The sequence below is a fragment of the Leuresthes tenuis genome, unplaced genomic scaffold (assembly GCF_036924035.1).
Source record: "Leuresthes tenuis unplaced genomic scaffold, fLeuTen1.0.hap1 SCAF_21, whole genome shotgun sequence".
NCBI lineage: Eukaryota > Metazoa > Chordata > Actinopteri > Atheriniformes > Atherinopsidae > Leuresthes > Leuresthes tenuis.
The window spans coordinates 22,965,272-22,992,815 of NW_027325375.1; the positions used below are offsets into that span (position 1 = coordinate 22,965,272).

A 27,544-nucleotide genomic window follows, 5' to 3' on the forward strand; every position below is an offset into this window, starting at 1 on the left:
CTATGCAACACACATCAATCACATATGTAAAAAAATATATATAAATCACACACAGGTTGATGCAGTTTTTGCAACTGGAATTTTTATTTTAATTTTTTTTACCCAGCTCTGCTTCATATGCTCAAATGCATAGGATGCCCTACGGGGAGCGATACTCATGGCGTGAGTCCACTTGTTTATCCCATGAAGGCAAGAGCCCAATGTGTTCCTCAAACAATCCCGTTTCTAAGGAGAAAGGTTAACAGACCGATAGCTGTGCTAACACCATTTCAAGCAAGCCTTGATTAACCAACTCAAACCCAATTAACCAACTCAAAACAACAGAGGAAGGATAATATGCCCCTCAACACCTCTTCCGGGAACACAACAGACAACAGCAGATAATCACAACAAACAACACCTTTTAAATTCTGTCCATGTCTCACTGCAAAAGAATGTCAACATATCTAACCACTTGCTGTTCACATCACCTCACCATTGTCTCCATCTACAGGGAGCGGAAGATAAGATTACCGGAGCAAAGTTTCTTTGGCAAGCCTGCATGTGCATTTCTACTCCTCCAGGCTGATGTTTTTGTAGTGATCTGCTAACTTGCTATGAGCCATGTTTACATGAAAACTACAGCATAGACACAGGCAAGGCAAGGAGATCTCAGAAAAGATATGTTTGGTCTTGAAAGGGTCAGAGAGGGCCCAAGCAGTTAGGTAATTGCAGATAATTATAGAAGTTTGGCTCCTCATGATGAGTAATGAGTACAAGCTACCTGCACTTGTCTCACACTACACTTTCAAATTGAGCAAAATTACAAAATTGTAAATTATTTTAGTCAACGACCGGTAACAGAGACAAAAAACACAAGTATCTGTGTGTACTCAGGCTTAGTATTGTAGTATAAATCTAGATGTTGGGGGAATGAACCCTCCATCAATAAGGTGGCATAGCCAAAGAAAGCACAACGAGGCATTCATCAGAGAGGCTGCACCACTCGAGAAAGAGGGGAAAATAAGGCACAAAGAAAAGGTTTCACCAATAGATAGCAGCTTTTATTTCAAGATGTTGAATACCAGAGTGTTGTTAAAAGTACCAAAAATCATCTCCACGCTGTGCTAAAGGTTATGTTTATAGAGGTTACTTCGGCGAAAGTCGACTCCAGTGGTGTGAAATTAAAACAACAACACCTACATCTCCACAGCAATTTTAAGCTCATGCAGACGTGTTTGTGTCTGGCTGCTGTCAGTCAAGACCCTGAGGTCATCCACACACTCAGATCAAGACCGTAACACCATCCTGCGGCTCAGAGCATCCGACCAGCAGGCGAGTGAACCTCAGGGGCTGTCTGCAGGAAAGCATTATCCCCTCAACAGTCTCAGGAGGCATGAGACCTCCCACAGAGCTACGCCATCACTACACATAGCTTCTGTTGACGCATACTGTATGTACATGCATACTTCACCTAGGAGCATACACAAGCAAATCAGGAAACACAGGCAACATGTGGCTCTGATCACATGAGAACAAAAAAAAAAAAAAAAAAAGAAAGTTTCCCCTTAAGGCTGCAAGAGTTTGACACACCGCACTGAACCGTGAAAGTTGCGCCCCAAAAATGATGTTTACCATGTGTCACTGGGTCCACTGTTTTCATTTTCACCATACACAATGGGTTTGTTGTCATTAAAAAGACTACTCAGTGTCTACGAGTAAGTGTGTGACTCCTCAACCTTCAGAGAGCTGTGACTCTGTGAGGACCACTCAAATACCACTTCAGTCTGCCATTTAAGCAAACAATATGCCACGGAAGATTACTTTGGACAGTTTTAAACTAAAACTGTAACCTACTCTGTCTCTCCATCTGCCTCCACTTTTTCTTAATAACCAACAAGCCCATTCCCGCTGCTCAGTGATGTCAGCTACTAGAATCCACCAGCCCTACCGGGTCATCCTTCCTGTCATACTGTTCACACATCAAGCTTCGCACTGCAAGGCGTGAAAACAAAAATCAGCTTTTGTTGAGCAGCTGGATCGTTTTCGTCACTGTCTGCTTTGGCTTTTCATACAACCCATACAGGGGCCCAGCTTTATGTAGGATGTGGCTTGCCCTCAGCCACCTCAGCCTCTGTGAAAGAGACAAGAGTTTGCTGATTGATGATCTGTGCGCTCCTTCTTCATCTCACCATCTGAGGCATGTTGTGTTTGCAAGCCCACATCGGTGATGTTTCACGAGCTGAGGGTGTCATCAAGTGGATCGGCGCTGAAAAGCAGACCGAATCCGCTGACAAATTACCATGATTTATAAAGATCGGTGTGTTCTCAGCAGCTCTCATCTTTTTCCATTAAAGCATCGTGCTAAGCAAGATGTTTTGCACTTAGACAAGGAGGAGTGGGAGGGAGACGGGTGAGACTGTCTGACACCATGGGTGTCCCCTGTAGACATACATCATTGTTCTTGGAGGGAAAAAGAGACATTTACACCATGAATAAGGCGATCCAATTCTTAGAAGAGAACACTATTCTTCACCCCACTTCACCAAACGATGCAACATCACAAGTGCAATGTACTGTAAGAAATATATGTATCCACAAGCAGCGATCCACCAAATGCTTCAGAAAGTTAAGGATGAAGAGCTCTGAGGGTCAGAAACTAAGTGCATACGGTTATGAACCACTGGGAGTGGCTTAGAGTCTAATCCCTGCTGGAGTGCACAATATCCAATTAATCATCCTGCAGCACATTATCATAAACCATGCACACATGAGTGCACTAGGCCAAGTAAAAACTCTGACAGGGGTGAGGACCTGCAGGCAGAGCAGCGCGAGTGTGTTAAACTCCGCAGAGTCCCATAGGGTGTGGATGGAGTGAAGAGGATGTGAAGGAAGGCTGCAATAATAGAAAAAGTAAGAGCAGAGGTCATAAAAGTTATGGCTCAAATTGTGCTTTTCCTCCTGCAAGCTGCTCGGGAGGCAACAGTCTCCTTTCGTATAAACATAAACCATGACCACTTCTTGAATGGGGGCGTACTGTTAAAGCTCAGCTGGCTTTGGCAGAACTCCCTTTCCTTGATACTGTAAAGTCCTGTGACGTATAGCTGACCCCTAAAGAGGGAAAATGTTGGTGGAAGCTTTCATAGCGCTCCTAATGAAAGGATCCTCGTCTTATTTTGGAAATATCTAAACTGAACCTTCCTGATGTACATTTATTTAGGCAAAACCGGGTGTAATTATGTCGTTATGTGATCAGGCTTCAGGTTAACGAGGGTTTCCCTCAGGGGAAGCCCTTGGTGGTTCAGAAAGTAGTATTTACATTTACAGACTTTTAAATATAGCTTCAGAAAAACAAACTTGTGTTTGTCAACAGAAGCCAGCAATCCCTTCTGTCTCCTGTTCTTAATTGCCATCCCGGGGCTGTCAACTCTTACTCTGCAAGTCTGTCGACCTCTTGTGGTGTAAAATGGTATGACAGCCACTTTTTCTCTGCCTACATCACCAAGTGCTTTACCTCTGCTCTCAACTTAAAGTTTGACAGTGTTCAATTGATAAAGTGGCCAAAATGTGTTTGAAATTTATTCAGTTTTGTCCAAGAAACACAAAATAGACTGTATGTTTTGTGAGCTCATACTAAGCTGGAGAGCCAGCCAAGTCACTGTGAAAATGGCCTCATAAAGTCGGCTTTCATTTGGCACCATCTGCTGGATGACATATGTCCAAGATAAACACACAAAATGTAAATTTCAAAGACGGAAGTCAAATTACAGCAATTATCTATAAAAGTACAGAAAGAAAACCCAAGGAAACACTTGATATGTCTTTATGTGAACAAATTGAATGTAAAACTATTTGGAAGTTGGTGTTTTGTTTTTAAATCCACTGCATTTAGATGATGAATTTGAGAGGTCAGACTTAGTGAAATGATAATATGAAGCAGGACTACAGGACGGTATGAATCTTACCTGAGCAAAGAGAAAACACTGTAGGAGTTCCTGACTGAACTCTGGTCGACCTGAAGCAGGCTGTAATTCTTCCGCTCCGACTGATCCTGAAACCGCCACATGTCATTGTTTCAGTGCGGAAGCCAAGTGGTGTCCAAACAGCTAATGAGATTAGGGTTTCGTATTCCATCATGATGAAAAAAAGCCTTGGAAAACAGACAAAAATCTCTACCTTATGATCGAAGTCAGCTGCGTAGTAGCCATCGTTCAATCCAAATATGATCTCATTTGGATTTCTGGATCGAATCTGTGGACGAAGTGGGGGGGGGGGTAGAGGATGTAAAGACAGAGACGGGGAGAACAAAGAACAGCAGACATCTGGATGTGCATGAGGCTGTGTTATCTGTTTACAAGCTTCGAATTCAATGCAACTGTGAGGAATGGCAATAGTATTGAGTTTCTCTTCGTGATTTAAGATAGATTTCACTATATTCTAATGTGTGGAGCCAAACAGACTTACCACATTCTGAATTTTAAACACAACTTGAAAAATACTCAGTTTTAAATGAAATCTTCAGTTGACATTCCATAGCATACATACATGCAGCTGACCCCAGATTCAAAGCAACTAAAATGATAGACACTGGCGCTGATCATTTTACCACGACTCACTTGAAGTGTGTGACGGAAAATGGACACAGATTAAATCTTCTTAAACTTTGTCTCATTATGAAAATGTTACAAAACATGATGTGTCTGCGTAACACAGAGACAAGTTATGGATAATAATTGAAGTAAAATAAAGGTAAATACATCAGTAAACATGCAGCCTGACAGAAATGAGATCCTGAATTAAAACTTTGTGGTCCAAACAGAACAGAAAAGAACCAGTAAACCTGTCCAGTGAGCTACCCTGATTTTCCCGTGTAGGAAGGCAGGATTTACAGCGGTGTAACATAATAAAGGAGTGTGGGAATGTAGGATTTACTTCTGTTTAGGATTTACTGTATTGCCAAATCAGAAAGGAATGCAGGATTTACTGCAGTGGAAAGTGTAGGATTTACAACCCCACGTCCAAAAAAAGTTGAGACACTGTAAAATGTAAATAAAAACAGAATGCGAGGATTTGTAAATCACTGAAACCTCATTTTAAATGGAATTTCAGTGTTTGATTTTTGCCTTTGAAGATCGTAACCCTTCAGTATATTCTGAAAATCGTATAGACCCGCAGACAGCTCTGCATTGAAAATAAAAACTGCATGATAAACATCCTTGTCCTGGAGCTGTGTTTCAGCTCCCCAAAACTCAACTGGAGCACATAGCATAACCAAGAGTGACCGGGCAAACCGTTCACGTAACACAGGAAGTCCAACTGTCATCTAGCTCCAGTGTGGCAAGTATATTCTGTGCCGACCTTCAGTCACATAACAACCGGGACCTGTCGATGGTTAAAAAAAAAACAACTTTTCTTTGACACTGATGGTTCTCGCTCTAAATTGGATGCTTTCCTAAGATTTTTTTCTTCAAATTCGGTTTTAAGAAATGAGGATATCATGCGCAGCTTTGCTTTACAGTTCACTACATCGCTTACTACATTCCTGGTTAAAAAGATTATTGAAAAGGTTGTAAAAGATATGGCCCTTTTAGGTGGCTAATCAGACCCCGAAAAACCTGCTTACCGAGCTTGGAAAGATGCTGGTGATGCACACTTTTAGGATAATCATCAGGAGATGATTACTTTTATTTGCCAATCAGTCTTCTGCTTTTAATTTAATAAGACGTAACCTCAGATTTAGATCCAGCATTTCCTCGTACTTCAATGACCTGATTAGCTTTCATTGCTGTTCAGTGTTCCAGCTTGTTTGGATGAATGGACACGTGTCCAGCACCAGGCTTTCAAGCACAGGTTCAGCCCAAGCTTGTTTTTTTGGGTTTTTTTTTTTTCAACGTACACACAGACAGTTGCAGAACATCTCTGGAAGGCAGTTATATTGACACAGCCCTCTGGTTCCTCAAACTCAGACCAACAGTGTAATGATAACTTTCTGCATCTTAATGTGTCTTCATTGATTATAGACGGACTGAGGACCCTAAAAAAACTTTCTTTTTTTTTTTTTAAATATAGTGAAAGCGTGCTGTAAGGTTCCTGGAGTTCAGAGGGTCTTTGGCTCCTTACCGTCCGATAAGTGCCCCTTCTGAGAACTAATCAGTATTCTGAGTCCTTTACTCCTTCTGCTGTTTGGCTGCTTCATGCAGACAAAGCTCTTTTAAAAATGATTGCTAACTTAGAGATTTATAGGACTTGTTGTTTAATATTTCTAATTATTGATTGCGTTTATTTCTTTTAGTTACCATCTTGATTTTACTCCTAAATTTGATGTGATTTTACCTGTGTGGTTTGGACTGGGAAGCTACAAATTAATTATTATTGAAGTTGTCCAATACTGTAAAAATAAAACGCATTCTTTCCTGTGAATGAATACCGACCTGCTGTCCTGTGTATCTGAGGCCATCAAGATTGACCTTCCACTCAATGAGGAGCTGGTACTGTTCCTCCTGCCCCCCCCAGATCCTGACCACAAAACACGACACTGAAGTGTCCAGAAGGTCTGGGAGCATGCCAAAGTCCAGGCTCCGCCAAGTTGGATTCTAACACACACACAAACACACATGTGAGGATTTGTAGACATCGTGAGAACGAGGAACGCAAAAGTAGATAAATCCTGACTGAATCAGCATAAAGTAGAAGCTGGTTTATTTGATTTTTGTGCTTATCTAACATTCATAAGTCCATGATTCAGACGATAATGCAGACTCCTGCAGCTCCCAATACACGTGTGCGTGAGAGTATGATAAAGTTGACGGAAAAACTGTGTTAAAATCATGATGTGAATCCCGTGAATGGCAAAGTAATTGAACCATTCTGTTATATATTAACCTCAAAGTCCGATCCCAACTTCTGTTTGTACTCTGCCCTTGAACTTCCAAAATGCCAGCACGATTACTGGTTAAACAACAGAGCACCGAGGTAGTTTGCATCATTCAATTATGCACAATTATCCCCTATCGGGAAGAAAAATCTCTGGCTTTCAAGGACAGCCAAGGGAGGAATGTTAAAAGTACAAAATCACTGGGACGGGAGTATGGGAAGGGGTAGAAAATAAAACTCGAAAAGACAGTGGTGGACACAAAATGGCATATAAGTTAGAATGAAAACAGGAAGACAAACAGGAAAGTGCTCCCAAGACGAACAATGACAAGAAAGAGATAGAGTACGTTACATTCAACGGGAGGAAGTTGGGCTGGGAGCTGACAAGAATCATGACTCCTGGAGTGCATTATGCCTGGCCCAGAGTGGTGAATGGTGCAGTGTGCCTGGAGACCAGTTTAGGTCAGGTCATGACTCGGCAGCAAGCCCAACTGTAAAAGCTTGGCTGCCTCTACGCTTCGTGCAGAACTGCATCTGCCATGCAGGCGAACGTGAGAACAGTCAGAAACCGCATCGTAATTTACAGCTGGGTTTACACAGCTTCTACAGGCCAAGAGGGAGCGTTGTGAAGGGGGAGCGCATCTCATAGTAAATTCATGTCAAGTCAAGCCGGACATTTAACTCAACCTAGCATGTTTCACAGGACATCAGCGGAAGCTAAATGTTTTGAAACCTGTTCAGATAAACTGGGGTTGAAGCAGCAGCAACAACAACAACAACAACAACAAGCTGCTGCAACATACAAAGAAACCAAAACACAAGCACACAGCAGACCATCAGGCTGAAGGTAATGACATCTTGAACCTATCATGGGAAGAAGAGGGGAAGGTTTGCATGAGTATACTCACCAGTGAGTCTCGAATGACTTCACTCTTGTAAAAATCTACAAAGACATAAAAGAATGTTGAATAAAACAAAGCAAGAGGCGTACAACAACGATCAATATGTGTAATTCTACCTCCGAGATACGTCTCACTGAGGCCCGGCTTTAATGTGAACATCTAAGCCCATTTCTGCACGACGGCAAATGCGTATTAATCTGATCATGCACTTCCAAAGAAAAATCTCTCAGCGGTTCTCGGAGGATGAGTCTAATTTATGTCACGGTTCAGCCTCTTTAGCTTAGGAATAAAAGGTTTGTGCTCATAACGCTCACTTCAACCTCCGAAACCACTGGAATACTCTGTTACTTCTATTCTAAGTTCCATACTTACTGTGCATACAAAAAGTTCTTGTCGAGCTGTTTATTTAAAATCTTCTTGATATGAAATTACAGCACTGTGCTAAAGCCTTAAACCACGCCACAGGAAAACAGAAAACAGGTGCAGTGCTTTATTAAAACTCATTTCAACTAAAATACAGAACACATGTTTAAAAAGAAGGATGTACAATTCGAACAGGCACATCTCACTTCTCCAGGCTTCTTGAAGGACATTCCAAAGCTCTTCTTTGGATGTTGGCTGATGATCCCAAACTGCTTAAAAAATGTTGAGGTCGGGGATCTGGGGAGGATTCATCACCAATTTTCTGTCCAGTTTTTGTGTAATTTGGCATACCTCAGCGTTTTCTCCCCGTTTCCCTTCCTTATAAATGGCCTCTTGACAGCCATCCTTCCACAGAGAACAATTTCTGACGAGGTTTCAGCGAACAGCAAATGGATCAACTGGAAGTCCAGAGACATCTCTCAGGATAAATACTGTCCTCCACTAAAAGTGACCTCAGATTAAGAACAAACGGCACACCATGCTGAGATGGGGCAAGTTATCTGCTGATGGCTCTTTGAGAATCACCTTGTTGGTGCAAAAACTGTTACAAAATGGCTAAGTTGTCTGTTATGTGTAGACTGTTTCACTGTTTCATCGTTTGAGTTGAAATGACCAGGTTCTAGGAAGGGACTAAAACTACAAAAAAAAAGGGAAAATATATCTGGAAAAGCCCTTCAGAAAGCCAGACCACTGCACAAGATTACCTGAAAGTCTAGCTCCTTGGAAGCCAAATACAAAGAAACGAAAGGTAGTGCAACAAAAGTCACTAATGGGTCAAGGTTTGTGTGGTAATACAGTCAACACTGACCTCTAGAAATGCGCTCTTCTATACAGAGGTGGAGGGTGAAGTAAGTGTCCAGCAGTGGAGAACCATTCTTGTTGACAATGTTCCTGGCAGCTATGCTCCGGAGATGGCGCAACCGTCTCTGTTTGTCAGCGGAAAATACAGAAGGAGATGGAGAGAAAGTGCAGATGCATTAACATGAGAGCTGTTGCATTCAGTTTCATTTTGCTCATCTAATGGTCATTGCTAATCTCAGCAGCGGTGAAGACACCAAACCCCGACACGGTAACTGAGAAGAGATACCTGTCAGGTATCAAACTGTCCGTTCTATGCATAAAGAGTCCGAAGTGGCAGTTTATTTGTCGTACACAGAGGTAACGGCAAATGTTTTATGTTCAAATAAAGATGACTTCTTTATGGCAGCGTTAAGCAGTCTGTTAACCAGGAAAGCACAGTCAGTCATGACAATCACATGAGAATACTTGTAGCATTTTTAGCTCAACAAGTGATTTATCTCAGAGTTTACAATGCACAATGAGCCAGTAAGAGAAAGACATTATTCAGAAACATGTGACCTTTCTCACAAGCAGAACCATGTAAAGACAAGGAGACGCTTTACGAGATAAAAACCTTTAGAATTAACTAAAGAGTGTGCGCACCAGGCTGGCGACTTTTGCAATTAATTCATTTAAACTAATTCAGTAATACTTTTTTTTTTTATCTAAAAAAGAACAAAGATTAAATCTATACATGTTCAAATCTAACGTCTAAATGCGGAATCAATCTGGCATGTTATGTGTGTGTGGAAGATGGAGGTAAAAGGACGACATATTGGCAACTTTCCACTTCATGCAAACACATCACCACTGCATAACTTTTCTCTCGACCGGCCGACCCATCTCTCCTGTAGCCGTACGGAGACCCAAGTCATGGGATTCCCTATAAGATTACAGACCTCATGAACAAAAAAACTGATTGTTCCACAGGGGACTTTCCCCCTCCTACCCCTCCCTTAAAATTGTCACTACACATTTCTGAATGGGCTAGTGTGGGCCACAGGCATAGAAAAAGATCTCAGATTGTACTGCAGCGGTGGACGAGCCTGTGAAAAAGACACAAATACAAATATCAGAGCTCTTATTACAGACTGCAATCTCTGCAAAGATCAAAGTCGGTGCCACTAAAAAAAGGCTTTTAGGACAACAAGCTGTTACATGTAATAAAAGTATCATTTAAGTCTGAATGGGGTATGTGATCGATGTGACAAAATGATTAGATGCTCACATGTCTTGCCGTGTATACGTGTTATGCATGACACATTCCATCTCCTCAGAAACTGGACAAGGAGAACTAAAACAAAGCCAGTGAAACAATTTACTTAAAGCCCAGACTACTGTGAGGCTGGGCCACAAAAACTTGAATCTCTGTATTTTCTAAAACTATGCACCAGTATTAAGGTGTACTTTGCTGTCTCTGCAGGAACACAATTACAATTTCAGACAATACAGAATGCCAGCTGCATTTACTTTAAGAAAGAAAAATCCTAATGAAAGACTGTGAATTTGCCACTTTTCGAAACTTTTGTCTTTGCTTACATGTAAAATGGTAAAGGTAGTGGTCATGCACGGCTCAAAGTCAAGATCAGAGGTAAAACGAGTGCTTGTGCTGTTCTGGCGACATTCTTAAAAGTAAAACAGGAACGGCTTGTCCAGCAACTTGCTACATCAACACTAGCAGAAAAAATGTGTTACGCTGCACTTTTGCGCCAACAGTGACAAGAAATTTTATGGGATTTTGCCGTCACAATGTTACTCCCAGACAGGTAAAGCAGAGATGGCATAGAGTTAAGGTAGAAACTGGTTATTTAATGCAGCGAGAAACCACTTTATGTGCGGTAGTGTCTGGTTTTTAATCTCAATGATACTTCTTCGACCATGATCATGGCAAAATAACAGGCAAAATTCTTTAATTTTTTCTTTAATTTAAACCTTATAGTACACAGAAGTCCAAAAACGAATGTCTTCACTAAATGTAATCGATTTCTATGTAAAATATTTAATTTTTTTCTTAAAATATTATTCTTTAGGATGTTTCAACTCTCAATCACAGGCTCAGAGGCAACTCCTACTCCACAACTCAGCACATTCAAACTTGACTAAAGTTTGTAGCTGACCATATCAAATAAAAGGCCCTCTGGATGAAGGTTTTATCCCAACATGAGACAAACTGCTATAGTTATTTGGCTACAGTTAGCAGAGGCATATTTAAAAAGAGAAAAGGTGACGCATTCAATCCCAAAACCCTACCATCTGCTAAGTACGGTGTTGGCGGAGTTATGCTCTGGGCCCGCATGGTGCCAATGGAATTATTATTTTTGGATGAAACAGTTAAAAACGAGAACGGTTTAAACTTTGACACGTCAAAGCTGGTTGTGAAAAAGGTCAGGACACATGTCAAGCATAAAGGAAATTAGTGTCACACTAATTTTACCACAACTTACAAGACATCCGCTCCTCGTGTCACTCCCCAAGAAGTTTCCTATCATGCAAACATTATCTAGAGTGCCTGATTCCATGGATTTATCATTTCCCCCCCTTTTCGTTTTAGAGAGGGGATCAAATGTCTGCTTTTTTTCCATTAGTTGTGCTTAGTCTATCACATGACTACATGTGCAACCAGTAATAAGACAGAGTATGTCCCAGCCTTAGGCTTTTATAATATCATAGACCAATGAAGAGAGGGTAAACATGTTCTAAACTAGTAGTAAGAGCACTTAGTAATGCAAACATTCGGTTGTTACAAATGATAAATCTCTCTATACATTTTTAATGTGTAACCTTTCAGTGCATTCGAGTTGTACGATCCTTTAAAGGAGCAAGAGGAAATATCAAATTAATGACCATCATAGATGCATTAGGTCTATTTCTACAAATGAAATGTGGAATGTTAGCATTTTAACTGACCTTCCGTGAACACAAACTATAACATGAATCAAATATGCTTTGTCCAAATGTGGACTGAAGTGCTTGGGAACTGAATCAAAACTGAAAATAGTGTTTGCTCCAAAAGCTGCACAACATTTATATAACTCAGCCTAACGTACTATCAAATACAGAGACCATGTTAGTTGCTACACATATCTTGCTCCAGTACAATGATATGAGTGTGTGCAATGTGTGTGAGAGACTTTAATGTTCTTTGGTTCCAGTGGCCCTTAGCCAAGCTGTCAACTTTGTCGTTTCCATATGAATGAATGAATGAATGAACGGAAGGACGGACGCAAAATGAACAGTAAGGACTTTTCACGAATTCCCGAGCTTAAGAAAGCATGAAGGAAACTTACTAAAAGTACACACATGATTGAAATCCCAACAAAACAGCCGCTTGAGCCATTACTGTAACGTCGTACCACGCTGCCGCTTCACTTGAACTGAGCTGTCACTTTCATGTTGACTTAACGCCAAGTTGTGTTAACATTAGCAGAAACATACCAGCTTTAAACCCAGTAAAAGCTGTAACATGCTATATCTACTCAAGATATAGCAATGCAATGCCTGGTTTAGGAATACGAACGCTAGCCAAATTGGTTCAAGAGAAAATAGTGTGTTCGAACAGGTCCATTTATTTCCTGTAAGCTAGCTACCACAAGCTAGCTGTTGCTAGCTCACTGGCTAGCAGCCTGGACGGGCCTGTTTAAATCTTTAGGTAGCAGTTGTAACTGACGTTGTAAATTGATACACAACACAATAAGGCAGTCAGTCAAATATTTCCTCAGTTGGCCCATTTTCAGTCGATGTCAGCATGAACTTTGGGGAATTGCATTTACCTGCTGTGAAGTGAGCTCTACATGCAAGGCTCGAGAGGATGAAGCTCCAGAGTTAGTGACAGAGGCGGCGGGGATAGCAAGAACCCGACCGGTGATGGAGTTCATCCTCCTGTCGGCATCTAACGGGTCCCCTTCATTCAACAAAACATTCCATCCCTAACAAAAGCGACACTCAGCTAAAAGTTCACGAAGCTCCAGGTAACCGTGAGAGGCATTCAGGCAAGCCTGATGGTGTGAGTAAACCTTTACAACAGCTGTCAGCTAACCAGGGGGACGTAAACAAAGTACAAGCTATTTTGCTACATTCGGTTCGGAAATCCGTCTCTGGCTGTGAGGTGCGTCACACAGAGCCGTGATTAGCTCAAAATAACGTCCGTCAAGTAAAGGCGGGGCTTATCTCTGAAAACTCTCGTTGCTATTGGTTGTAATATCTGTATGTCATCCAGGAAGAGGCGAGTTTCCGTTGAAATCTGTCAAATCTGCAAATATGAGAAAGTTGCGGAGAACAGCGTGACATGCAGGTGACAGTAATGGGCTCACATTAATGGCATATTACTTCAAATCTCTACAAGTGGTAGTTATACAAAAAAAAAGATAAAGAAAATAATTGAGATCCAGCTGATTATCAACTTTATTCTGGTTATCCAACATTATATCGCTGAGTTTAATACGCATATACAGTATGCCAGGAACATACCACACATCGCAGGGGTGGCTTCAGCAACATTAGCGCTGATTAAAACATCTTGAAGATCATGTCTGGGTTGGAACAAGTATAAACCCACCTTTTACAGGTTTAAAGTGGTACTAAATTTGTAAATAAATCAATTAAGAACTATACTCAAGGATTTCTCATTTTGTGGCTTTATTATAATCTACAGCGCTAGGTTATATTACGCTAAATAACTTCACTGTTGTTTATGTATGATACAAGCTGTACTGTACGGTATAGGTGAGAAGCATTTTATACAGTGTGGCGCTATGGCATTGTTATATGTGTATGCCTTTAAGATCTACACAGGGTCTCGAGGACGTCACTTGCGACGCAGGTATGTAGCAGTGGGACCCCAAGAGATAGATATGTAGCTGTTTTAACGTGTTCACTCCGAATAAAGGCTCACGCAAGAGGTCAGTCGGACTCTCGTGCATTATTAGAATACACAACAGTCACCTGGTTCAAATATGTAGAAAATGGAGTTGCAACGATTTTGTTCAGTGGATCAGGAAAAGCCAAACGACAAATCTTTTTTTTTTTAAACTTACTGAAGAAATGTATTTATTCCAAACTGAGTAGCACAACTTGCCGTGCTCAAATACCCAAAATAATCAGCTTTCAATTAAATAGAGTAGACAAAAACAGAAAATTAGAGATACTGAAAGAGTGGAGATTGTCTTATTCTGTACTTCTCAGTAATTGGTCTTTTATCAAATTAATAATTTAATCTTTTGACAAACAGTTAACTGATTAACTGACAGATTGTTACAGCTCTTGAATGACATTTTGTGAAATGTGCAGCAGAATGCAACAATCATGTTATAAAATATAACCAGAAGGAGGCGTCCTTGACCACAAGTAGGCCGTTTCTACAGAAGGCAAAGGACTTTGCATTCACTATTGATTGTAGTAGGTTTTGTGAATTTAAATAGATCCCTTCTTTTTGCAGGCTTGCTGATCTGGTGGTCAATTTCAATGCTGACCATTTTTCAGTGCTCGCTTTTTGGACATTTTTTCCTTTTCCTTCACAATGTTTATTTGGTAGAAACAGTGCTTTAGTGCTACAGTAGTCCAATACATCACTGCATAAAGTCATCAAAAACTGTTTACAAGTTTGCACATGACAAATGACAATTGTGTAAGTTGTCTCTTGGAACAGGCATGGCTGCCAAACTTGTTGTGAAATTTCAAACACTCCTACAGATCCGTATTTTTTTTTCAATGGAATTGTGTAAGATACTTATGAGCAACCAGAGCTTTACCAACTGTTTGAAGTCTGAAGAATCGGGCAGAGATTCTGATGGAGGAAGATAAGCTAACGGCTTCTTAGGGGGACCCACAGAGGACTGAATTTTTACCTTCTAAGACAACTAAAACCTAACAAATGTTGTTGTGATTTAAGCAAAAGCTAGTAAAAGTTTACATATTACTTTTGTATCAGACTTTGTCATTATTTTCTCAATTGAGGAATGTCTCTGTTGCTCAGCTTCATTGCATGCAGGTGGCTACTTAACATGCTAACCACTGAGTCTCTTTGGACATGTTTCAGACTTATTTGTGCATTACTTTTGTAAAGTTTTAAAAGATAGGAATCTTTTTCCTGGCTTTTCATTCATCTTTACTGTTTCTTAGTCAGTATTTTGGGAATGGAGTCACAGCTGATTTGTGCAGTAGGCCTTCCCAACACAAACAAACATGGAGGTTGCTTGTTCATACTCCACTCATACTTAAACATGATCATTTAAAGCAATGTGTGAGTATTCAACATGGGGATTTCCAATGCAAAATATGCTTTGTTTTTGGTTTTATGCAAAAGCATTTTACTGAGATCAATTTGTTTTGATAAGCAAAATTATCTGCCAACAGAAGAAGCTGTGGCTGTAGCTCTGGAGGGAGAGTCGTCAGTCAGTCTTGGTTTGACTCCCAGGCCACACGTTGAAGTGTCATTGGGTAAGACACTGAAACCCCACATTGCCTACCAATGCATCCACTGGTGTGTGAATGTGTGCAATAGAGGAGAAAAAGCAGTGTAGCCTGTAATATTGCATAGATTAAGATGTTCTGTATGCAAATGTGGTGAATACAAGTACATACAAGTACAGTCCATCCACCCTTTTACCCCGAATATTTATGCAATCTACTGGTTTCATCATTGCTTTCATACACTCAAATTTCCCAGTAACAGAGGCATCACCACTGACTGTAAAGTTCTTCTTAACTGGAAAAACTCTTGAAACAGCTTGAAGCCTCTGCTGTTTGTTTTGTATTATCTGATGTCAGACGACCTTCATCTTCATCATTATTCGCTGGTTTGATCTTTTTATTTACTGATTTTATAATCAGTAATGATGTAACTGATCTAGTCAGTTCCTATTTTTCGTTGAAATGCTTTGTAATTTAACTATCCTGATAAAACTAACTGTATTTGCATAGTGTGTACCTAGAATTCGGGAGTGCCAGTAATCATGATCTGCACTGTAAATGTGAGAAACATGGATGAAAGTCTCCAAAAACAAGGCACACCACACTCATCTCCTGAAAACATACAAAAGTTTAATTTAAATATTGGCAGACAGGTGATATCTTCCATCAAACAGGCATTTCTTACTGTTTATTGCTCTCAGATTTATTGCACTGGGCCACCACTGCTCTTCAGAAGTTGTCACAATGAGACCAGGGGATATTGCTCTTCAAATGACAATCCTATCATTTACTTTCAATCTTCCTGCCAATCAACATGCCGCAAGCTAAGTTATTCTGATGATTCCCACGACAGATTCTACACATATCATTACATCAGCAAAGGACTTGAGACATCCTCAAATACTGAATAACGTAATACGAATAGGGAATTACCAGGTGTAACTCCCTCATTTTCCAAGATCACACCCAAGGTATTGTTACAGTGATACACTATATACTGGAATCATCAAATATCAGACTTTTAACCCACAGAACAACTTCAATTTCTTCAAATGCTGCTCAAGAATTTTCCAAAAAAGGCTGGAGCGGACAAGAAATAATTAATTTTCACAGCGTAAATTAATTGTATCCTTCCAGATTAAGACCTGGATACCAGAGCGCCAAAAAGGGGAAATAAAGCCAAGCAGCATGACAACCGTTTTGCAGAAGGAATCTCTTTTCAGGCTTTTTTTGTGTGTGTGTGTGTGTGTGTTTTTTTTACTAAATCTTCAGATGGTAATCAGCAATACATGAGAAAAAAGTGCATGAGAGCTATTCACTGAGGAACAAGCACTGGATTAGGCTTTTTTCCACCTCTCTATAGAATATAATTAATACTTTACGGCTTTATACAATCACATGAGAAAATCCACCCTGCAGAATACTTACACCTTAAGTACAGTAGAAATCAAGGCATGTGTGGTGACAACATATGTCTTTGGCTCAATTAACCTTTTGGGTTTATCGTCCCAACATTAAAGTGGTACCTTCCATTTGCATTGTTTGTGCGTTTAGCATGTAATAGGGTCATAAAGCACTTAAAGATAAGTATATGGATGCACAGATAAAATAAGACATGCAAATGTCTTCTAAGTCCTAAGCTTCCTTACAGCTCTATCTAGTGGAGCTTAGCCCCTTAAGCACTGATGAGACAGTCCAAACATGATCTTCGTAGAGAAAACCCAAAAGGAAACAAAAGAGGCACAGCTTGTCATGTGGGATTTTGTATATCTTTGTCAAATCAAGGGTAGCAGTTAAAGGCCACTATTCTTTCAAACCTGCCTTCACCTGAGAGGGAACTATGCTTGTGTGAGTGTGTGTTTGAGACACTGCAGTAAGCACGTCTTTGTTAAATGTCCGCACATGTACAGTTTGCAGTCCAGGGACAAACCGGGCACTGAGACAGGAGGAGGAGGGAAAGGAGAACTGCTGCCACAGTTCAGAGCTTCAGCACAAGCTCCTTGTTCTCTCATTGGATGTGCAGGATGTCACTTTCTTTCAGACCAAAACGGGCCTTATACTTGTCAAAAAGGCTTTGGAGGGACTTAATGTACATCCCATGGTAGAGATTCACCATCTCCTCAGTCGGGTCCTCAATTTTTGGTACTGTAATCGGTTCTCCAACTGAAAAAATATATAAATACACAAGAGAGAATTGAAACAAAGTTTTGTTCACATATTGGTATTGTTTTCTTAAACTATTTGCTATGATTGTCTGGTTATGAACTGTCTTAAAAAGTCTGAATGAGTTTAAACCCTGCTCTATAGCTCAGAATCTGACCTTATTCTTGAACCAAAAACTCAAAAGAGAAACTTGCCTATGGTAGTGATGGGGTTGCAATAAGGCACAATGCCCCAGGAGTTGCCAAAGAAGAGGCCACATCCGTGGAATAGGCACGGGGCAAAACCCAAGATCTTCTGTAACCTCTTTTGCAAAGATCTCCAGTAGGTCCCCTCCTGAAATATCACCTGCTTGTAGGCATCGTTCTCTCCAAAAGAATACACAGGAACCAGGTCGGACCTGATGGAGCACAATGGAAGTAAGCCAACAAATGTCCACATTCACTGAAAACACACAGCAACCCCAACAGTGTCAAGACATAACTCAGTAAAACACTAATCCAATTTCCAGAAGAACTAGGGAACTATTCGAAACTGAGAATAAACATTTCTAAAAAAAAGTTTTTTTTATCTGCACCTTTATTTTACAGACAAGTCCAAGGAAAAACAATGCAAGTCTGGGGAAATTTCAGTGCAGCAAGTCCAAGGCAAGAAAATACAGTTATTATGCATGACCATCAAGCCTTTAGGTGGCGCCAATACGTTACAGAATCAGTTTTGTTGTATTTTAGAAAACTTAAAACTTTTCTTAAAATGGGGGTTGTCCGTAGCAACTTAGCCAACATTTTATGGCAATGTTTATTTAACCTACTTTGCACACCTTTATGTTTTTATTGTCATATTACAGTCATAACTGTAAATCCTTTGGCTTTGAAAACAATTATCGCATTGGAGATTTAAGTAAAGTGTCTGGCACGCGTGTTCATTTGTTATTACACAACTTAGCTTTATTTCTCAGACAAGCCAAAATATTCAAAAGGAAAGTTAGCTGATTGCCACAAATCAGTTTAGGACAAGTAGCAAGCAGTTGGGAAAGCACAACCTATATTCAGCAACATTGCAGGGTGGGGGGCAGTTACGTTTTTGTATTAATGAGGCATAACAATTATGCAAGGGTATCAGGCATTCTGGAAACTTTGTGGATTTATTTGCTGAAATCCAACCTGATCTCTGAACAGGCCTAAAATTTAACATTAGTGCAGTGCTTGGAGCATTTTCACACTACTGGATCACATTAGATGTCCTTCAACCTACAGAAACTATCACTCATCACATTTTACAAGCTAAATAACATTTTCCCCTTAAATCTTTCCCATTTTTCATGAATAAACAATCGCTATTTTTTATTTTTTAACCAACTTTAACTGGTTGTTAATATCAACTCTATTTTATTAGCATCTAACCAAAGCTGTAAAAAGGTCCAAAAAGTGTGTCCCTACCGACCTGAATACACATTTCAGGCTTATGTTGGCTGAAATGCTAACCTAGTTGTTATGAATGAAGGTCTACATAACTGAATGTCTTTGCCAGCCAGCTCTAAGCTTATTTGGACAAGGTGCACCCAGTGATATGATAATCCTCAGCTGTATTTGAGGGGGAATAAGGCTTGTTTGGGCTAGCGAGACAAACCAAGGCCACTTTGCCGTGCATTTAGTAACAGTGATTAATGTAAAGCTAAGGGCAGCTCCAGGCCAGCTCACACATTCTGACCTCTCTAAAGGGTACTACATGTCATAAGGAGCTCGTAAACTCCAAGTGGACAACACTGCACATTCATAAAAGATTTGGCAACACTCTCTGAGGCCTTTTTAACCTTTATAATAATAATAATCTGGGATTTATTCATTCCAGTGAGTCGCCACGGACCAAGGAATGACATTTTCATGTTCATAACAGATTTGGTTAATGTTGTGTTGTCGCCAAGGACTGCACGTGACCTTGTGCTTGAATATTGTTCTGCAAGCTCACCCTTTCTGCAGGGCCAGCTTCACAAAGCCTTTCCGGTTCTTCAGGGTGACAGAATTCATGCCGGGAGCACAGTGCAAAGACTCTGCTGCTCCTCCGACAACAATGACCACCGCATTTCCTGTCCCGTTCCGTGACAGCAGGTAGTCGATAGAGTTCTTGTTCACTGGGCAGATGCCTATAAGGAGAGGAAAGATTTGTAAAATAATGATAAATGCAGCTTTTTTCAAACACAACAGGCATAAAATCGGCTCTGTTGCATCCAAAAATATATATAAAACAAAAAAGGGGACGCCTTAAGTGTCTTTTTCCATCAAAACTCCATGCACAATGGTCTACAGTGAACTAGGAGAGTATCAATACAGTATCTACTGATTAAGTCTGAAGAGCAAACAGCCCTTCAGAGCAGTTTGAGCTCCATAAATCAGTCAAATCAGCAGATCTAAATAAACAGAAGTAACTCCAGCTGTGCAATAGGACAAAGGTCTTTTCTCAGACAAATACGGTTATCAGCATCAAACATTTAAAGAACTCAAACAAGATCTAAGGCTTCCCAAGTCCTCTCACCTCCAGACATCAGGTAGTCTCGAAGGACAGGCAGTCGGAAGTTCCCTGCCAGGGTTGCCAGGGAGGGCTTGATGCCTGGGAATTTCTTAGTGAAGCCTGTTGCCTCTGTCCCGAAGTTGCAGAATGCGCCAAAACAGAAGATGCCATGAGGGTGGTAGCCGAATATATAGTTCCGGCTGGGCAGCAAATCGTGTGTTTTAATGAGCTAGAAGATAGTAGCACAAAATCAGAGTTACATTGCTGCACTGAGAAACGTCTGATTCAACAAAGACATGTTAGTGAGTGATATTGCTAGGAGGCTTCGCCTTGAATAATCTAAGCAAACAATACAAAGTATGGTGTCTCGTGACTAGTAATTGAAAGTTTCTGCTTTGTTGTTTTACTTTTGTAGCTTTTTATTGTTTATTTTTTGTGTATAGAAGTATTATATAATTCATGTGTGTAGTACACTATTGATTGATGTGCCGTTGTTTTTCCTCCTGCCAAGGCCAGAGTCGACGCGTGTTTTTCTTGCTGGCTGGCGGGTAGATTGCATAAAAACTTTCAAGGCAAATGTTATGAAACTTGGTGGAGAGGTGGACAGTAAGAAAAGGAGGATCTGTTGAAAGGTAGGTGCAAATCTAGATAACTTTAATCCAGAATGTGTGCCAAAGGAAATTACATTTTTTAACTGATTCATTTGTCAATTAGTGTATTATGAGGAAGACGTTAATGCTCTCCTCCTTCATTTGTCAAATATGTTCCATTGCAAACACATGAACTATTAAAACTCTTACTAGAAATAGTGTGCAGTATGGATTTGGGAGACAGCCAGTGTTTTAGCAAAAGTAGGACATCCTTATCAGTTGAAACCAGACAGAACTCTCCTCTGCCTGCTCAAGTACAATCATAAAATAATCACCCACTGTGCGTGCTGTGCACCTGTTCAAGCTGGCTGCAATGAACTTTTAACTTTCAGCCCCCCCCCTTCCCTGAGTTCTGGCTGAAGCTGTCAATGTGCACAATCCCATAATGAAAAGGTACCCAGCTCTGTGCAGACCAAGATCCATCGCAGTGTGTACACAAAGCTACCATAGTAGGTGGTCAAACAACGGTTGCATAATCACATTAGCAAAATGAGATCACATTTAAGATCCCCATAGTACCACAAGACTCCACCTGGCTGGGGGAGGGGGGTTGACACCCCAGATAGTTAGAGCAGAGAGATGGAGAGCGAACAAGATTCACTGTCTGATGCAAAAAAGTAGCAATAATACAAACGAGTCTTTGTTTCTAGATTAAATTAGACTAGCAAGGACGTTTATCTAACAGTTTTCGTAAGGGTCACATTTTACACTTCTTACACAGTTCTCACTTCAAAGCGACTTTGAACAGCCAGCTTCCAACTCATAAATATTATCAGTTTTTTTAAAGCTAGAATTCATCAAACAGATTAAAGAATACTTCTGTGGCTCATAACTAACATTTTAGCTTCATGTTCACGGAAAGCTTAAAAAAAGATGGCATCGACTATATTGACATTTCTTAAACACGGTGAACCTGACGGATGCCAGCTGACAACAACCATCTGATCTCATCAACCCACAAAGACAAGCAAAAACATGGTACAAACAGCACAGATCGATATGATGGACAAAGTTCAGCTACCTCAAACCCACTGGAAATAAAACTGTTTCTGGTTGCTTCATTGTGTACAGGTCCCGATCTGCCTATTTTAATTATATTTCTAACATTTTCAAAACCTGTGCCCATATCATTTTATATTTCAAGCTTATACGAGTCTTAGTGCTTTCCTAATCTTATGTGAAGAATCTTAAAAAGCAACCTAGAGATAAAATCAAATGCTGCACTTCTGCAAGTTTATCTATACCATTAACTGAAGGGATTTCATGCAGCTAAAAACAGCCACAGGTGGATGTTTCTGTTGATAACACAAGAAGGATGAAGTCCCACAACCAGCAGGTACGCTTCATTAGGGGATTCTGAAACATTTCCATCATTTTTTTTGTTGTTGTTGTAAACTTATAAAATATTTTAAGAATTCAAGCACTGACCTCAATAGTCACTTAAAATTATGATCTACTATACACACAGATTGCATTAGAAAGTTGCCCTCAAGGGATTTGAACCCTGTAGTTTACACAAGTTGAGGAATTGGCACCTTATGTGCTAAACTGGGGTATTTTCTCCATATTTGAGCAAAAAAAGCAGCATATTGGTGTTACGTATGCTCAAACACACATACAGTCCCAATTACTGTTGATTTTGCAAGATCTCATAGATATCTGAGACATTTAAAATCTTCGGTCTGGAGAATTTCCATCAATTTCGGTTGTAACTAAATCAAGAGTTTTGCAGATTTTAACTGATTTCTTCTCAATATTTCAACACGCCTAAGTAACTATCAGCAGATCCTGTCAAGATAGTATAGCTCACTAGTACATGAGGTAAAGGGATTTTATACATTTAAAGCTAAGAAACAACTTAGATGAATATATTAATGAATATATACTGAAAGAATTTTGTCTAGTCTAAGCTGTTTAATCTTATTTATTACTGCGTTATCACTCGGTGCCAAAGCTCATGTTCTGGGCTCCAGTTTATGGCTATTTGGACCCATGTCACGAAGTTTTATGCAACTCTGGTATGGCTTACACAGCAAAATAAACAGAGATTTGGATCCTTAAATATCCTACGAAAGGACCAAAATCCACAAATACAAATATTCTAATTATACACAACAAAGACCTCCAAATCCATCACTGATTGCAGCATTTAATAACACCTTTTCATTTGCTGAGGAAATGATAATCACATTAGCTAACAGTTATTTTTTTGTTGATCCAATTCATTCTGTAAGAACATTCAAATTCAATCCAATCCTATAGGGACGACCTAAACAGGCAGTAGGTGATATCCTCCCTTGAAACATGCTCAAACATTGACCTTTGGCCTCTTTAGTGGCAGTTTAGTCATGCACAGCTACTCCTCCACCCTCTGCACGCTGTGTGTGTGCCAGTCTGCGATAACACACTTCTTCAGCTTAGACAGGGAAAGTCCTTTCAACAGATATCCAAGGACGATCAAGGAGGACAAAGTGTCAAACTCCAAAACAACGTCAAGCCTGCATCATTAACACGGGACAAGGGACAGCGTGGAGAGGACAGCGGATGCATCCACCCCAGATAAGCCTTATCAACAGTATAATGTAAAACCAGTGCATGACTGATGAGGTCATACAGTACTGACTTTAACAAACTAACAAACAAAATTTCAGGTTTCCAGGATTTATTTCCAGGATTTGTTCCTGGATTGATAAACTGGACATATTAGAAATGATGCACCAGGAAGGTAACAAATTGACCTACCCTGATTGGGAAGTAGTCTCTGAAATACGTCCACACCGTCCAGCTTCTCACCCAAGAAGATCTTCTGCCTCCTGAAGGATGAAAAATTAATTTCTTAGAAGTCTCTCAGTCAGTTTAAACTGTTAATTAATCACTTAATTAAAAATGTTTCATATTTAAAAAGAAAAGAAACAAAAAGGCCATTCAAAGACAAAAGTTACTTCTTTAAATTGTTTGCTTTATGTAAATTACCATCAGTTCTAATTTAGTGAGATTTATTATAAGATGGAAACTTTAAAGAACAAAGAATAATCATCTTCCAACTTGTGGCGTCTGTATTGAGGGCAGCTTCATCTCAAACTTTAGTTAATTTATTCTGCTTTAAAAAGATTTCTTTTCTGAAGCAGCTTTAATGTATTTATGTGTTAAATAACTGATTGAATTCATCACTTTATTCATTTAATAAGGCTTATGAGTGAAAGTGTCGCTTAAAGCAGGTTATATCCTTTAATTAAGTGTCTGAGATAGGAGCAGTTGAGGACGTGATGCAGTCCTCGTTTATGCTAAGCATTACAAAATATCTTATGCAATGCTGCGGTGACACAGAGGTCGTCATTAATATGAAGTCTTACTGATAATAAAGACGTGTCTATGCACATACTCCTGTACAGTCATGCTGTTTATGATTTTATCCGCTGATCAATGCAATGGTTTTTAGAAACATCATTTCAAATGTACATTTTACTCAATTACACAGTGATTTTTTTTAGTACTTAGTAGCTCTCACTTTTGTCATCGTCTCAGCAGTGGTTCTTATTCTCTCGAGGGACAAATTCAAACCATTTAATAACATTTTGAATGTGTTCCTTACCTTGTTTTGGGGTATTCCAGTCAACAATGAGCCAGGCAGTGTAAATGGCAGTGATCAGCCAACAATCAGTCCAGAACAAGTAGATCAACAACACAGTACAGGCAGCACCTACAGAGAAAGATAAAGAATTCAAAGGTTAAGTCAGACTGTCAGAGTATTCATAGGGGAAAGGGTCTACAGCAGAAGTCACAAACAAGTATGTGTGCAGCTTGATGATTTGATCCTCTCAATCTGACACTAATGAGCTAACGCACACACTCACCCATGGCTAAGAAGGAGAAGACCCACTGCAGCACAGAAATGACCTGGAGATGCTTTTCCATCTTGGACCTGCAGAGCCAGATCCCCGATTGTCGGTCCTGCAGGGCGGAGAGGATACTGGAGCCAGTGCCTGGTCACAAAAGAAAAAAAAACAGAAGATGAGCCAAATATCCATGGATGTGGAACACAAAACGAAGAGGAGTTCGTTGATTAATTCAACTTAAAGGTGCAGATTGTGCTTTCCTTGAAGAGATGCTGGAGTGGAGTTAAGTCAACAACAAAAAAGGAGATCAAACTAAATAAAAAGTTAATGATTTACCAGAACACTGATCCCAATTATCCCACTAGTCTCCAGTACCGCCTCAGATACTCACCAGTACTCGCTACTGGCTACCCCATACGAGTGAAGCCATGCAGCCACATGTCATGAGGAAGAAGCATAAAATACCAGCCACATTAAGCTCGTCAAACTCGTACCTGTGCGAGGCAATAAGGAGGACAGCTTCCCTCCAGGAAAAACACTGTCCTCTAATCCCATCTCTGCTCACTGAAAATAACCCAGTACCAGGTAATACTTGTAAACTGTCATGCTGAGACTGCTTAAGACTCCGTGCGCATCAAAGACAGAGAGTTGGCCAGAATTAAGCTGATGGTGGCTAAATCTGACTACATACTGACTGCGCTCCCTCGTGGAGCCAGATTAAACAAGTCCTCAGGCAGGTGGAGAGGTTGGCAAACAGTTTCATGGAGCAAACAGGGAGACCGCACTCATCTTTCAGAACTTATCTACGTAAAGTTTAAATGTGTGGAATGTGACATTACTTAGACCAAGACCCAACTGCTCCACATTCGTTTTCAAACCCATTCACCCAAAACGTCCCACACTGCTCAGGAACAAACTAATTTGGCCAAAATTGCCCGCGTGGGTTAGGTTGTCTAAAGGAGCCCTGAAAGCAGTCGAATGGAGGTGCAGAATCTAGTTTCCACTCAAAATGAATCCCAAAATGCTGAAAGACAATCAATTATGTTGCCTCAAAAAAAACTTTGGGTGTACAAAGGCTGTAAAAAAACATTTTACCACCAATTTTTTGTTTACTATAGTTTGACCTCAAACATTTGGGGTCCATGAAAGGAAACGAGGAAAATCTGTACGAATTTGATATGATTACACTAAACTCAAATAGCAAAGGTACTCAGTTAAAATACTGATCATTTCTATTAATTAATGTGCAATAGAGCTGATACTTAAGAGGTTACCTGTCTAACAGAATAATCCTGCTTCATTAAAACACCCACAGCTGGACTCACGCTTCTGGTGGAGTTACATAAGAACATCCCTTGCATCATGAGCGACGTATTTTGGACAGTTACAGCCATTAACTCAAATTAGTAGCCCTTTTTTCACTGGATTTACTTTCAATGTATCATTTTTTACCATTTCTTAATGCAGTAGTTTGATCTCCTTCTCATAGCAGACTGTTTACAATGTGTAGCTCCTCACTGTTTTGAAGTATTTGGTATAAAAGTTATTTAAAAGAGTGAAAGAGTGTTGTCCAGAATGGCTGTGAAGCATTTTCGTGTGCAAAAAATGATGTGTACCCGGCTACTTAAGTTCAGCTAAAGTCACGGAAGGCGTGACGAAAAATTAAATTTCACACACAAAAGACAAAAAGATTACTTTGATTTTTGTCATTTTTATAACTTTAGGCTCTTTGTGGTAAGAAGAAACAATTACAACAACCAACAGCTTTTTCATTCTACTTATGCACATGATTTTAGCATCTGAATAGAAATGATAAAATGAGAACTTTAAATTTACATGAGCCGTCATCATAAAAAAGAAAAAGCTCCCTTTTATACTTTCTAATGAAGACCTGAAGCAGTGCATAAACAACGCAGAATATCTTAGTTTAGTGCAGCCATTCAAGGTTTGAGATGATATTTCTCCCGCAAATCATAAAAACAATTACACAAACACATTTTGATTTGAACATAATAACACTTCCATGACCTGCTGACCTGTTCCACGAACTGCCTCTGATTTGTTTGACCGCCCCCCCATTTGCGTGCCCGCTTTCGCTCATCTCACACTTTTCAAACCCGTCTTACCTTTGAGGACGCCAGAATATGCGGCAAGAATGGTCTTCATAGCTGAGGCTTCTTGGATGGTGCTGGCGCCCGAGAAATTAAAAAAAAAAAACTGAAACCTCAGATGTTTGCTTGCGAGGAGAAGTCCGACTCTACAGGTCGTCTGTCATGACTGCCTTCAACAGCAGCTGACTGGAGAGCTGAACGGGCATTTAATCAGCGCGGGGAGGAGCCAGAGGGACGGAGGACGGAGGAGAAGTATGAATGCGGTATATTAAGGAGGCTGTGAGGTGTGAAGGCGTCTTCTCTGTTTGGAAAGACGTGGGACCCCGGGTGGGTGAAGCTGGAGGAACAACGCCTGTCCTGCCTGTCTGTCTGTATTTATGAGCGCAGTCACGTGGCTCAGCTGTCCCTGAAAACACGTATTGATCTTTCCTGTTTCACCTCTTCCCCAGGTGGAAGCCTGGATGAGTCTGGAGAGCTGCTTTTGCAAACATGGACTATCAATCTATATAGAGGCAGATGAAAGTTTACCTTAATTTAATATTTCCATAAAGATCATCCTATATATTGCTGTATTGTGTGTCTTTCTTTCTTGTTTGAGAAATACGCAACAAATTCATGTGAATTTTCCTATCTTTTCTATTATCTTGTCATTCCCACCTCATGGGGATTTCACATATCCAACAGTAAGATTCCACTACATTTAGTCTAATTTTCTATTTTCTGTTTACAACATCCCCTACAATGACAGAACTCTCCTATCGCTTTCGATTAATAATTTTATATTTTGTTTTGTTAGTTTTTTGGCACCTTTTACCACACTCAAGGATACCTTACAGTTAAGAAACAATTTTTAG

At 40.1% G+C, this 27,544-nt stretch overlaps 2 protein-coding genes across 2 annotated transcripts in view; both read right to left on the bottom strand.

Annotated features, from left to right (window-relative positions):
* Nucleotides 1–13,102, bottom strand: part of uvrag (UV radiation resistance associated gene) — an 87,788-nt gene extending 74,686 nt beyond the window's left edge. The window contains exons 1-6 of the mRNA XM_072374389.1: nt 12,788–13,102; nt 8,986–9,103; nt 7,761–7,795; nt 6,411–6,572; nt 4,156–4,230; nt 3,945–4,030 (exon numbers count right to left, since the gene is read on the bottom strand). Of these exons, the coding sequence (XP_072230490.1) occupies nt 3,945–4,030; nt 4,156–4,230; nt 6,411–6,572; nt 7,761–7,795; nt 8,986–9,103; nt 12,788–12,892 (581 nt within the window). The 5' untranslated portion in view covers nt 12,893–13,102. The remainder of the gene's footprint in view (nt 1–3,944; nt 4,031–4,155; nt 4,231–6,410; nt 6,573–7,760; nt 7,796–8,985; nt 9,104–12,787) is intronic.
* Nucleotides 13,103–16,035: 2,933 nt separating this feature from the next.
* On the bottom strand, nt 16,036–27,024 carry dgat2 (diacylglycerol O-acyltransferase 2). Its single transcript, XM_072374739.1, has 8 exons — nt 26,706–27,024; nt 24,598–24,726; nt 24,336–24,443; nt 23,486–23,556; nt 20,118–20,322; nt 19,554–19,728; nt 17,783–17,985; nt 16,036–17,588 (listed from the first exon to the last, which is right to left on the bottom strand). The coding sequence occupies exons 1-8, from the start codon at nt 26,743–26,745 to the stop codon at nt 17,434–17,436; spliced, it is 1,086 nt and encodes a 361-aa protein (XP_072230840.1). The 5' UTR covers nt 26,746–27,024; the 3' UTR covers nt 16,036–17,433.
* Nucleotides 27,025–27,544: the final 520 nt, after the last annotated feature.

Coding starts and splice junctions, on each gene's coding strand:
- dgat2 (XM_072374739.1), bottom strand. CDS start 26,745: ATGAAGACCATTCTTGCCGCATATTCTGGCGTCCTCAAAG. Junction 24,727..26,705: donor ATATTCTGGCGTCCTCAAAG/GTAAGACGGGTT, acceptor TTTTGTGACCAG/GCACTGGCTCCAGTATCCTC. Junction 17,986..19,553: donor AAGCTGGCCCTGCAGAAAGG/GTGAGCTTGCAG, acceptor GTGCTCCATCAG/GTCCGACCTGGTTCCTGTGT.